The sequence below is a fragment of the Varroa destructor genome, unplaced genomic scaffold, assembly GCF_002443255.2.
Source record: "Varroa destructor unplaced genomic scaffold, Vdes_3.0 BEIS01000004.1, whole genome shotgun sequence".
Taxonomy (NCBI): domain Eukaryota; kingdom Metazoa; phylum Arthropoda; class Arachnida; order Mesostigmata; family Varroidae; genus Varroa; species Varroa destructor.
The window spans coordinates 22,356,401-22,370,458 of NW_019211457.1; the positions used below are offsets into that span (position 1 = coordinate 22,356,401).

At 42.5% G+C, this 14,058-nt stretch overlaps 1 protein-coding gene across 6 annotated transcripts in view; it reads left to right on the forward strand.

Moving 5' to 3' along the window:
• LOC111249305 (uncharacterized) overlaps positions 1-14,058 on the forward strand; it is a 94,473-nt gene that overhangs the window by 20,903 nt on the left and 59,512 nt on the right. For 2 of the 6 annotated variants that reach the window (XR_015327443.1, XM_022803005.2), the window contains exon 1: positions 2,774-4,203. The exons of 3 other annotated variants lie outside the window; for them this stretch is intronic. Coding sequence is in view for 2 of the 3 variants with exons in the window: in XM_022803005.2 (XP_022658740.1) it covers positions 3,920-4,203 (284 nt within the window). In the remaining variant the exon portion in view is untranslated. Of the gene's footprint in view, positions 1-2,771; positions 4,204-14,058 lie in introns of those variants that run through there. One more of the 6 variants, XM_022803006.2, reaches the window with a different exon arrangement.

The window sequence follows — 14,058 nt, forward strand, 5'->3', positions numbered from 1 at the left end:
CTCCAATAAATAAGATTATACTTCAACTAAGATTATACTTAATTACGACTTTTCTATAAAGATAAAGTTTTAGATAGATATAAATTTATCATATTTGCTAGATAATCTGAAAGATAGATAATCATATCACTAGATAATCTGAAAAAAGTCTGCTAGTTTTAGTAAACGTGTAAAACATTTTATTTAAACACACACAAATGTTATAAGAAACACGCATCAAATAAGCTTCGTTCATTGTTCAGTTTTTCTGAGCTGTTTGTGGACTTTCTGACATGTACGTTAGAATCGGTTACTAAACTCGATACTTGCTCAAGCTTATTATTATTGGTTATTAAGAAGTTGGTCAATATCTGTGACCAAATAATGGGTGTTTTTGTCGAAACACTACGTCCTTATGTTTTATCATAAAAAGATAAACTATGCAGACTTTTGTTTTTTTTTTTGCTTATTATAGTATAGTAGTAGTAGTAGTAGCAGTAGTAGCGTGTGTTGCGTTTGGGTGGTCAGTCCATCGTGCCGGTTTGAGACGGCCAGTTCTACACGAGATCTCTCGCTTCATAATGATTATGGAACCCTTTCCACAATCACGTCGTCTGCTTGGCAACAAGCTGGTTGATTACACTAGTTTCAAGTTATAATGATTTGCTCTGACGAAAATTGGACAAAGGAAGTTACACGCATGGCACACCAAGGTCATGATCGCTCCTAACACATTCGACATAGAACATCAAACGAGTTTGCATTATTGCTAATAACATCATACAATTTGGGCAAATAATAATAATAAAAGAAATAATAGAATGTGTAAGCATTTTAACTTTATGATTGTGGGCCGTATTGAATGAAGACAGCAAACCCAGTTCCATGTCTTGGGGATACTTTCCGGAATCAGTCGCGTGAGTCGACAATAGGGCCTTTTCGGTCGACTGATTCTTTAACCTAGGCCGCAAGGCGAGCAGTGCGGTTTCATATCGAGCAGCATCCAAGGACCATTTTCGTTTCAATATATGTCTGCTTTACTCGTTAATCGTCATCACAATCCAAACAATTGTCATTTGTTTAATTCAGTGATTTAAGGTTCTTGGACGAACTTCGATCCACAGGTTATTACGCTCCTAATACATGTATCATTAGTGATATGAACATTGTCTAATTGTAAATGTCGGAAGCGTAGAATTGGGGGGTTTACAAGTATTATGACAACTGCTTCCAAGACGCCTGTTGCCGGACGTTTAAGGTACCAAGCACTTTCGAGTTTGTCTCAACAGATGGGACTAACTACTACCACGGGATGTAAACATCTACCATTGCTTTTGGTCCCTTTCGTATAATACAGTAATACGTATCAAATACAATAACTAAAGAGCTGTGTTTTAGTCTTCCCTTATTGTTGAAGAAGAAATGCGCTTTTGTCCTTTCAGAGGAAAGCACGAATTGTAAAACGTAATATGTTGAGGGAAATCGGTAACGTCTATCTATATTAGAAAATTCGATGTCGGCAACGAACTACGGAATTAATTACATAATACCACCAGGTGGCAATTATTTTTGGCGAGAAAATTTTAGGTTTTGGTCCAGATTTCAGTATAGTTCGTGCGCTTCGGTTCTGATATGTATGTTCTGACTTTCTCACTGTTACAAAGTTACAAACATCTGTTTTAAATTTTTTTTTATTATGTATGTATATATATATATTTTACCGTTGTATATGAACTGTATCGGAATCGGATGCTTGGAGTTTATCACAACGCAAGTTTCCGAAAAATAGGCGTCGTCTATGAGATGCAGTGCAGGGCACGCTAACTCTTAACATGCCTATCCTAACTTTTATGAGCCTATTCCCAGTGCAGAACAGTATGTCCAGAATGTCTACCCGAAGTCACTACTTGGTAAGCTAAAGCCTTCTTGAACAAAATGAAACCGCCAAGGCTGACATTTATTTATGCATGATACAAGCTTTTCTTTGTCAACAATGCACTGCGTCAGCTGCGCGAACACCTCATTCACAAATGGCCAATATTCACCTATTGCTTCCGAACTGCAGAGGGTACCGAAAAAGAAACTTGTTAACATTAAGTTTTTATTTATCGTGTAGTCGAAGGACACAATCAGATATAAACGATACGATACTATTCTGGTTCTCCTCTAATTGGTCCTTTTTACCATTCGTGAAACACTGCTTCGTATCATTTTTTCCCTATTATAGGACATTCATGAGTCTGTACGTCTCAAGTACATTTAATGTATATTGGATAGAATCCAAAATAGGCTTTTCGTTTTAACCTAATTACGATTCTCGTTATCGATGTGGAGCTTGTTGTGGATGGTCTTTGTCTTCGGCTTTCGTAAACACCATCACGCGTTTCTGTCCCAGTTCGGACAAAGTCTTTATCTGAAAAGGTGCTTCTTCTTTAATGTCGACCTTCTCAGCCTAAGTTTTTTCTGTTAATCAGCTATATCGTTGTCAATCGTGTTCCGTTCATTTGACAGGCAGGCGATAGTACGGTAGAGAGCGTGGCCTGAGTGTATATCCGTGCTAGACGTGGGAAAGACAATAGACAGGGAGTGTCAGTGAAATGATTAGGGGTAAGCAATAGGGATATGACTTTTAGCGCCTACAATCATAATAGCGGCTTTGTAGCCAGTCCTTGGTGGACCCTGCTCATGGGTGGTTTTTTGCCCCAGAGGATCACTCTGTCCTGCCGCCTCTCGCTTCTAGGCGTATTGCTTTGTGCCCTTTCCTCACGAGAGTCGTCTGCTCCGGACATTCTGTCGGCGAAGGAAGGACAGGAGCCCGACGTCAACAGCGCACACTTTTCCATAGACCAGGCCAGAGGGTACCGCAGCAGGCAGCGGTACCACGGCGGTCGTGTCCCGCAGGGATAAAGTCCTGCAGCCTGATGTACGCCGCTGATTGGCGCGCGGCGACGTTAAACGCGCGTTGCCTCTGATGATCTGCTGTTAGTTCCTCGTTCGGCGGCAGTGGTGGCAAACCCCATCTATCAGTTCATGTGTGTATGTGTATTTGTGAATATTAGTACCAGCCAAGTAACACGGGTACTACCCATACTCACCGCTGTGAAGTCCACGGCGAAGGCGGCGAATATAACAATGACGGTTCAGAGCGCATAGAACTGCTATATTCTTTGTAATACGATTACTTCTACAAGCAATATTAATTCAAGGATAACTATTGCCGCTAGCGCGCTACCTCGATTAATTAGTCAATCGAAGATTCTACTACTACCGTCACCCCGCCGCCTTGCGGAGCACCGGGGCGGATTCGCGCAGAGCAATTTGCCCCTGTAGCCCCAGCGTCTGCAGTCCTCCACTGTACGTGCATGTGTGTAGTGAGTGCCGTGTGGGGCTTGCTGTGGTGTGTTCGCAGTATAGTCCGTAGTTTTTTTGGACAAGAAACTAAGGCTAATTTCATGTTTCCGTACTTCTAATCCCGCTGTTTGTTGCTTTATGTATCATCTTATCTCGCCATCTCCATTTACTAGGCCATATCTCAGGATTAGCCAATAGTATCGGTGGAACACCGAGCGGTCGACGGAAAAAGGAAATCCGCCAGTAAATAAAGGACGGAAAGTTACTGTTTCCTAACTGCACATTGACTATACGGTACAGCTGGTTTGCCTACACTGCTCACCACTCATTGAGCCACTGGTGCCGCTTCTGCGCTATAAAATGTATTTGAAGTGAATTGTGGCTTGGCGATGGCGAGTTTAATTGGCTGCTTAACTGCTGGTTCGTGATCATAAGCTAGCGAAAGGAAATCTATCCTATTTTTTCCTCTGTTTTAGTCTTTCCCACCCTACTTCTGAAAGATCGAAGCCACAAGAGAAAACTTCGCAGGGAACGCCTAGCGCGTAGTATTGTGTTGTGGTAATATTTAATTCACACTGTCGCGCGGTGGATGGCGATGCTGCGACGCTCGGTAGACCTTGAGGCGGGTACATGCGACCCTCGTCGTCATGAAGTTAGTATTCGGGTACCGTGCAAGAAGATGAAGAAGCGTCGTGAGCTGGATGCACTTATAGCAAAAAGTCACAAGACGTTATCAGCTGTGTATAAGTCAGGCGGAAGCAGTGGGTTCCCTGGTCCTCACGGGCCTCTTCTAAAGAATGATTCGGATTCAGGATCTGATCTCGAAGGGTTTCCTTCAGTCGTCAGTCCTAAACACCAATCAGCATGCTGCAAGTAAGTATTCTTTATACTTAATCTATTCGAACTCATTAATATTACTATACTGACTCATTTTTAGAAGAAACAGAGTACTTCATTCACATCAACGTATTCGAAGCGTTCAGCGTATCCCTACAAATGCACATTCATGTTGATATGCGGATCCTATGTATCAACCTCATAAGATTTCATCCAGTCTTCTCAGAGGTTTTATTTTATTAGTATATGATTTGTTTAGAACTCCTTCATGCAAGAATAATTGAATTAAGAGTTCTTTGATTAATTTAATCTTCAATCTGTGCGCGTATTAGAACTTTGGTCAATTTCTATAGCGTAACGACTGGAGAAAGACCTGCTTTCCTGCAACGAGTAAAAGCGTACGCGTTATTTTATAAATAATGCACAACCAACAATTGAAATAACAGCTACACAGAAAAGGTGCGAAGCACAAGGCAGAAAATGGGCTAAGAAGGCCCAGACCTTGCATGACATATAGCACGCCAGTTAGTATTCTTTACGCGGGACCGATTGTTCTATGCCATTTAAATTAGCCAAACACACAGTGCTGATTAAAGATATCAAACGTCGTCTTGATGCCTTAACGGTTTATAGTTTACTTCTAAGCTCTGATGCTTAGAAGTAACATAGAACTAATTTCACACTTATTTAATTTAAACATCGATCAAAAATTTAACCTGCGCGTGCGCTGAATGTTGTAAATGTTCTGTCTGTGCAGGCTGTAAGCCATAAAGGGCCAGTGTGGGCTGCAGCTGTCGCCCTTTGCGCGCAGAAGTTCGTTTCTGTCAGAGAATATTTTAGAAGACGTTCGAAAGTAGATGATGTGATCCGTAGCCTATTGGATCAAGCCTGCTTGCTACCCACTGGCAGGAAGTTACAATGGGCGTGCGCGCGAAACACGATTTTTGCATGATGAGCAAAGAATAATACTGGAAGGCTGTCGTTCAAGTGATACCTGTAAGATCAATGTAAAATTCAAATCCTTCTAGCTCCTCCACGAGCTGTTAGACAGGGTTAAATGTCTAAAAACGTATTATGAAAATAACGACATGTATTCTGGAACCCTACACATCACGCAAGCAGCGTTACGATGTTCATTTAAAGAAATTTATGTTCTTAACAAAAAGGCCTTACATTAGGTGAGCAACTTTGGATAGAACACTCAGTCCCACTGTGGCCAAGCAACGGGAAAAAGTCACAGCTATAAAATGTCAGCCAGATATTTGAAGTTTAGGAGAAAGCGAATGAACAAGATTTTTTGAGGTTACCTGGTAACGGCAAGTGTTACTTCTAGAAGTAAGACAAAATAATAATAATCATAAGATTGAAAAGTTCCGGAACGATCTGAAATAGAGTTGTAGATCTTTGTATTTCTCTTTTCTACTATTGTCATTGTCACGCAACCTCCGACGAAAAGTAGCCATCATGTATCTTTTAGTGAGTCGTCTATTCTACGCTCCACCGAAGCAGCAGTTCCACCTATATGCGAACGGCTTATTATAAAATAGAGCCAAGGTTGTCGAGGACCAAGTATTGCCTTGCATGCGTTCGCCAGTTCAGCAAGCGACCTGCTGCACAAACTTACTAATTAACGCCTAACAGGACCACACGCACAACAACACTATTACATATTAAATAGAGCGGCAATAATTTCTGCAAATTGGTTCCACACGGAGCGACGCAGTAAGTAGGATCTGTGTCCATTGATTTTGCTGCCTGCACAGAAGTCTGTGCTCATAATACCTAAATCATCATGAAGTAAATTCGACTACACTTACACACATTGGTGTCCTTCGTCATCGTCTCATTCTCCCACTGCAGGGAGAATGGTGCCCTGAAACCATACAGGCTGCCGGTAGGTCTTGACGTACGCCCTGTGAGTCGGTCATGAGGGATGAACCGTTACCTCGCATTATTTATTGATATAGTGCGTTAGCTGCTTTTGTGCGCGACGCTTGCATTGGTGCTTAGATTATCCACAGTTACTTTTAACTGTAATACCACGGTAAAGTGTAATAAATCCCGATAAAGAATAACTACTGGTGACACAGCGACGTAAGGAAAAAAAAATATGAGTAAGCTGTTGATGGCTATTACTTTCAATACCAGCAAATTACTTTTCAAAGCAATGAAATATTGTTAAAAATTGTTGTGTAATTAGAATGTCAAAGCTACTGTGCCTAGCAGATGCTGGAAACTGTCGATGAGGATGACGAAGAATGATTATGAGAGATCAGCTTGCGCAAAACGGCTTGAGACATTAAAAAAGTTGGATTTTGGAGGTAGGCAAATGTTAATTAAAAAAAAAAAAACTATTCTCCTTTGACGGTTTGTTTTTACACGGGAACATACAAACGTTATTGTAGATGCAGGTTCGAAAGGGCCGCTGGTGAGGAAACATTGTTTCCTTCAATGAAATGCGTCCAAACGCCCAATGTTGTAGGTTATACCGCGTTGCAAACACGTTAACGTAAATAGATATGTCAAGGCTGGTCAGATGCGATACCGTTCACATCGAAACGTCAGCCAGCGGTTTCATTCATTTTATCTGTTCACTCATTGGCGCTTGGTAACGTTTGCACTGTCGATCTCAACACGCTTCTACGCTCCGAATATTATATGCTCTCACATGTTGATAGACCGCTACTATCGCGGAAGCCATTTCTAATTATTAGAGGGCTCTATCAGCAATGTGCTAACGAGCATTCTAACAACAACAGAAATATATATATACTATTTTTTTTAAATGCTGTTATTATTCAACCTGGCAGGCTGTTAACTCACTTGTGTATTGTTTTCGTAGGACTCGACTATAGAGGAGGATGGGGTTAGTCGGGAGATATCAAGGGCAGGTAAGGGCGAGAAATATGCTCCTCCTTGTAAACAACCCCAGCGCTCAGTTTCTGAAGAGAGACGCCCAAGACCGTTGGCTACTCGAGCTACGGCTTCGAGGTGGAAACATTACAAAACGTTTCTGCTCGGCTAGAGTATGGATTTGTCCATGGACTGTTTCGGTACGCGAGATGAACGCAGATAAGGACACAAGGACGTACATGGGCATAAAATCACGCTCTTAGAGATAGAAAAGTGTGGGTGGAAATCTGGAAGAGCAGCAGAATGTGAAGTGAAACAGCAACCCCGGTTACGGTTGCTCCGTAATGGTAGCCAAATCTTACTGCTTCAGAACAGGTGCACTGGTAGGTTCCTTCCTGTCTGGCAGTTTTTCATGCTTCGGTGTCCATACACTTATTTGTTCAAGAGTCAAAGTTAATCGAGCCAAACGACCGAGTTAGCAAAGGCAAACCAAGCTATCTAGTTAATGGCACAGATGCTCAACAACAGTTGAAGTGGTCGTAAAGTTTTTAGGGGAAGTGGCTGTTGTCGTGGTAATCGTGGGGCTAGATTGCATAGAATCGCTAGAGCAGGTTTCGTCTGACCGTACTTCGATCTCGTTAGAGATGCGTCGGCGAATTCGCCTGAAATCGGCCCGTTGTCTAATTACATTAACAAACAGCTGTGCAATAGCGTTATTTTGCAAAAGAGTTACACGGCTTGTTCTTGTTGCGTAACTTTCACTGCAGCAGGTGTAAGTACGTCTATAGTAACAATAGCAACTTGCGGATCTACCTCATTTAGAACCTCTGCCAGTCTGGAATGGGACAGGCAAGTAGAAGGATGAGGACGAGGAGAAGAAAAAGAAGAATAAGAGGAAGGATATGAGGAGGAAGAAGAATAATAAGGTGGAGGAGGAGGAGGAGGGGGAGGCGGAGGCGGGGAAGTCTGACAAGGAACCAAAACCGTTCAAGCCATAATCCATATAATCGCCCGTCCGTCCGTCTATCAGCAATTGGCCTGCAGGCTGACTGGCTATTTGATTGATTGCACAACAAGAATGGCCGTTTCCAATATTGACTGAGAATACGCGCACTCAGTGGCAGTCGTATTACGGTTGATTGTGTTTTTAATGCACGTCTATGGAGCGATTGTCTTCGTAACTTCAATTCGGTAAACTAATTAACATAGAATTATAGAGAAAGCAAGAGTCATTGACTTGAACTAGACTAGAAAATATACAATTATATGGGGATATAATTAATGTGAAGCAGAAATCTTTTTCATGAGTTTCTCTTTGCACTAACGTTGCTGTCGTGGCCGCAGTAACGCATGCTTTTTACCTGTTCGACTGTTACGTACCGGCCGCTATTGCAAAATGAGAAGATCATGTCTTGGGCGATGCTGAGCCGGTGACTGAAATGACAGCGGAAATTCCGTACGGCATCATGACGTAACATTGTCTCAAGGTCAAATAGATTTTCAATGTATCCCGGGCTTATGGAGCGCAAGAGTCTTCTGAACAAAAACCAGCCAAATAAACTGTACGTTTGGCAATCGGATTTAGGCGATCTTTCTTCTAATTAGCGAATCGGAATGAACACGTTCGGACGGGAGCTGCCCTGACGCTTGTGAGTCTACGTATTATCACCGACTCTTGTTAGCATCAAAACGACAGCGGAATCGACGGCTCGGATTGTGTATGGTACCTTTTAACGCATTCTAATTACCCTACCTACAACCCAGTCTACTTACGTCTTCTGCACTACCTTATTTTGGCATAAATAAGCCCTACCGTAGTCGATTCCACTGGGTGTAATGATTTTTGCTTTATCCTCCCCCGGCCCATAACCGACCGTTTAAGTGAGAAAACCAATTTTTTTCTCTTTTTCCTCCGTCTTCATTTTTATCCCTTTGCCGATCGCGACGATGACGACGACAGCGATTATCGCGCCCTTTGTTTAGTCTCAGGACACCGGCAGGTTCATTATTTCAAGTAGGCCACAGGGTACAAGCTACGATGAGGTACGAGTGCTGCTTCTGCTAGCCTGAGATATAGCATGAGGCGGCACCGTAATCACCATACTACCTAGAACGCTGTACCGGACTAGCTTGGCAGTCTGCTATCACCTCAGGAATCCCCTCGGCGTTGTTAGCGTCGGCTGCTTAGCCACGACCGCAATGGTCCTTGCTGCTGTTACTACTGCGTATGGCGCCCGTTGCCTAGGCATTTTTAATCTGTCCGGCTCTGCTTTAGAGTGTATAACTGTGGTCCTCGAAGAATCATTAATAATAACACTGACTTACCCGTCCGCCGATCCGCACCGTACGGGTTTATTATAGCTGCCCATCAGTTTTGTCCTTGAAAAACCAACATAAAGCGAGTGGCAGCTGAATGCTGCAATTTTGACCGTGACAATGGTATAATCCCGTGTTACTGACTGGCAGTCCCGTGATGCTCCACAGGACTATGCTACTATCGAGTAAGTTGCCCTCCGCCTCTTTACGTCCGGTTGCGAACATACGTTTCAGTTATTCGATGCCAATAAAAGTCATTGTGGATGGAAGCGTTTTATGAATTTGTTATTACACTATGTAGCGAATCGTGTGACACGGCTCTTGCTGCATATCGATCCATTGAATCGAAGGTATGTAGAACTAAGCAATAGATAACTGAAGCAAGCTTGATACATATGCCTCGTCCGCTTTGCGATCTATTCTACACGAAGTTTATAACGCTGTGTACAAGTTTGACTATGCTGATATTAACAGGAGATGCTGATGTTAACTAATTGTTGTAAGTCGTGAACGGTCAGAACTGATCGCCATTTCGTGCACTCGATACTTTGTAGGTGTTTTACGGGCCAGTGAACATATGGTGCATATTCTGCCAAGATAAGTATCGAGACATTTATAGTAGTATATAGTTTATAGCCGGATTTGGAGAAAAGGTCTGAATTGAAACAGGACGAGACATTATATATGGAGGAGGAAGGGCGGGGGGCAAAAAATAACGGTAATATTTATAGACAAATGCCTGACACTTGTCGGAGACCATACCCAACACGGGGTCGTCGTAGTCGTCGTCGTCGCTGCCGCCGTCACCAACTCGAAAATTATTTATGGCGCCCAGGGGATAAACGCTGCGTAAAAGTTCTGTGGCTTGACGTCGGGCGCCACCGAAACCTCGTCGTACGACGACAGCGAGGACCGACAAAAAAGACTTTGCTATCAACTGAAGGGACTGCGAAATGTGGGCTAGGTGTTTGGCAAAGCAAAGCATCCCAGCGATCGCGGTACTAACTACGAAACAATACAAACCAAATGGCCGGATACTTCAGTGTCACGTACAGGGCTGGCACAACAGTGGGATCTAGCATACAAGAAGAAAGGTGCGCTGAACCGCTTTGGACGTTCGGGACAGAGTTGCCTATTGCCGAAAACACCGTGAGACAACCTAATTGGACTACGTGACCAACAATTGTCGTTGCGATAAAGCAGCTAGTCGCAGGAGATGGTATTGTGGCAATAAAAATTGTAATAGGAAGAAAACGTATTGCCGCAATCCGCAATGGATTCTAGCTTGCGGAATATTGCTTCACTCTATTTATCTGCGTAGAGCGTCAACGACAGGATCATACCGCGTATAGATGTTTCGTGTTCAAGATGAAAGGAAACCATTATACGAATCTCCCTTTAACTGGCTCGCTGTTTGGTGAAAATAGAGTTATGTACTATAGTCACCCTGAAAGCCATTTCGGTGCTCTATAATCGACTAATATTCTCCATACAATTAATAAGCCTTCTATCGTTGTGTAATGAGACATGTTCGCTATTCAAATTATAGTGTACATTGGCCCGCCGCGTGTTATATGAAAAGCCCGTTTTTTCCGAACCGAAATCAACTAGTAGGGCTTTAACGCACCGGTGACGGTTTTTCGCAGGAAGACGCGTGTGATAAATTATATAGCAAATTTACCGTTTCTATTTTTGCACGCTCAAGACAGTTACTTTCGTTTTCATTGATAGCGTTTGTCTTTCAAGGCTGTAGAAATTACCATGGGTCCATTTATAATACTAATTGCCTCCTATAAAAATAACCTAACGGACTTTTCCCAAAGCCCCCACGAACTAATAGCTTCATCATTAGTATTATTTGCTTAACTTGGTAATTTCAGCTTAGACTAGTTGGAAGTTTGGTTTAAGTTTCAATTTAATGATAGCTATAGTTATCGAGTGGAGTCGTAAAATATAGTTGATTCCGCAGTTAACTTATACAGCGTTTGGTCATGAAAGGTGCGCATTTTAGGAAGGTTTCCAAAGGTTGTAGTAGGTCAAACTCCATTCTAAACAGAAGACCTATGTGACAAATTGTACACTGAGTATCGCACTATCCAATATATCTTAGAGGTGCTATGATTTCCTGAGATAATCCATAACCGCGAAATCATTCGTGTAACCTCTAAAGGTGAATATTTCGGAATTTCGCAGTCAACTATAGTACAAAGTAACCTGAGTTGGCTGTACAAGCTTTGCCTTTCAATTCAATAGAGGAAAAGCTTAACGTAGTTCATCGTGAGGTACGTCTGAGTGAAGTCTTGCCTTTCCCACTTTGATCCTTTGTGCGTCATTGTTGATTCTTGTTTGTGTGCAAGAAGTAGTCAGAAGGTTTGTGACATTTTACAGCTACAGATCTTATTATTATTGTCTATATATGTACAGTTTGTGTCACATTTATGTATTCCTTTTTGTCGGAATCAACTTCTCTATCGAACGGACGTTGTTTATGAGTGCAAATGAACGGATTATTGAATCGTGTGCTGTTGTTCAATGAGTAGGCACGAGGGCCCTGGGTGACAGGCATGATCATTGCATCACTGGTACGCTTCCTGCTACAGGATTTAAATGCAGTTTCTTAGAAATTTATCTATAGAGTCTCTGCAGAGGAAAATCTCGCGAAACCGTTTTCCAATTTTTTCATACGAGATTATACTAATCTCTGTGGGTGTCGTCGTTCTGTTCCAGCTAAAAGCTTTATCACTATTTTATAGAGATTATGTAGAAGACAATGCCTATCGAGTAGTCCCATTTATTTTTCTGAACAACAGCTGTTGGCTTCGAATACATTGCCTGATTAAATGTCGTGTTGACGCAGCACTTGATAGCAGTATAAAAGGACTCAACTTAGTTAACAAAGCGAGCTTTTTCTGTCTCTTGCTTGGTCTTCGCCTTCGCGAGCATCGGATCTTCATGCTAGTTTGGTGCATCACCGATCGATTACCGCAATAAATACAGTTTGCTGTTCTAAAGGTGACTGCTAGTAAATGTATTCACTCGGTCAAAGTGGTCTGCGACAACAGCGAAGCAAAGACGGCGTACTTGTGGCAATGAGCGCAGGTGGCTAAGGTGGTTTCATCTCTACAACACGGTCAGGTAGAATGATATAAGCCAACAGGAACAAAAAACAGATCTGTTTCCTCCAGTCCAGTGTATTTTGGGTTGTCCGACGTCGGCCCTCAGCATCGAACTTGTTTTGTGCCTTTAGCCGTACGTTGTCGCCCACCTTGCCATCCGTTTGCCTGAGCGCATTTAGATCGAATTTCGCTCACCCTTTCGATACGTCCACTACGTTCCCTCAGGGTAGATGCCCCTTCGACGGCGATGGTTTCGCTGGGCCGGGCTATAGCGGCAATCTGCCCAAAGAAATGGTAGCCGGCTGCTAAACTGCCCACTTCGGTGTGCAGCATCGACCATGAGTCGATAGCAGTGTATCCCTAACGTAAGAAGTTACTTAGACCTTAGGTAGGCTGCTGGACAGGTAGAGCTCGAACGAATCGATCGGGTAAAGCCTATCCGATGGCTACATCGAAAGCACCCAACAGTTGCCAGTTTGGGCCCAGCTTTTATGTAGCAAGAGCAGCATCAGTAATTATAATGAATAATAAATAACGTAAAAATCGGCGCGTCTGGCTGGACGTTGCCAATGTAGTCTCGTAGTGCATTCACTCCACTTTTGCTAGCCGTCAACCGGTTTTCAGCATCGTTAGGCTCGTCCAGGCTCGCTGTTCCCTTTCGCGAATGAGTATTACGTATGAATAGAGACACATATGACTGGACAGTGAGAGCTTTAGGAATTGATACGTTCCCAAATTATGATCATACCCCATGTCATAAGTGAGGTGAAATCAGCCCTTCCTATGGGTAGTATTATAGACGCAGGTTGCTCTTGTATTGGTCGAGTTCATAGGATGTATTTGTGGCTATTGCCACTTCTCAATGAACGATTTAGAAAAATGCCTTCTCTGTTGCGAACGGGAAAGGCTAATGAGTCTTTTAAGTATAATTTGTATATATTGTTTTAAGTATAATCCAGTTATGAAGCGTTCTTTTAGATTAGGAGTTATAAAGCTGCATAAAGATAGTAACACTTTTTAATATTTTCGTCTGTTGTATGGAGAAACGAGAGACATAAGCATAAGCTAAACTTTGAGAGATTTTGGCTCCTTTATGTCAGCCTTGTAGTCATTGGCCTGTTAGGTTAGTGACTCGATGAACTCAACGGGCCATGTAGGTAGTTACATGATGAACGAATTCTCGGCGAAAACTAGAGTAACCATATTGCTTTTGATCAGTTCATATTAATTTCTGCTCTTTATAACATAGTAAATCTGCTTCCGTTCAAGTTCGTTTCTTCTGGAGAAGGAAGATGACTGGAAGACGGCTCTACTTAGTGCTTGACTTGGGCTAAGATAGCAGCCTTTTTCTAACAAAATCGTTTACGTGCGTAGTGTAGGCTGGCGTGTTGTCGTGGCCAACGACCCACAAGGCGGCCTGACAAAACAAAGGTCTCTTGTGCTGTATACACTTATACTAGCAATATTTGTACATTTACTGCTAATATTTTCTAATTATCGCAAAATTTTAGGAAAGTCGGTTGTGATATTGCCAATCTTGATTTGTGTTTTGTTTTTTCCCTCTCTCTCTCTCTCTCTCTCTCTCTCTCTCTACGTTTGTCTGCTT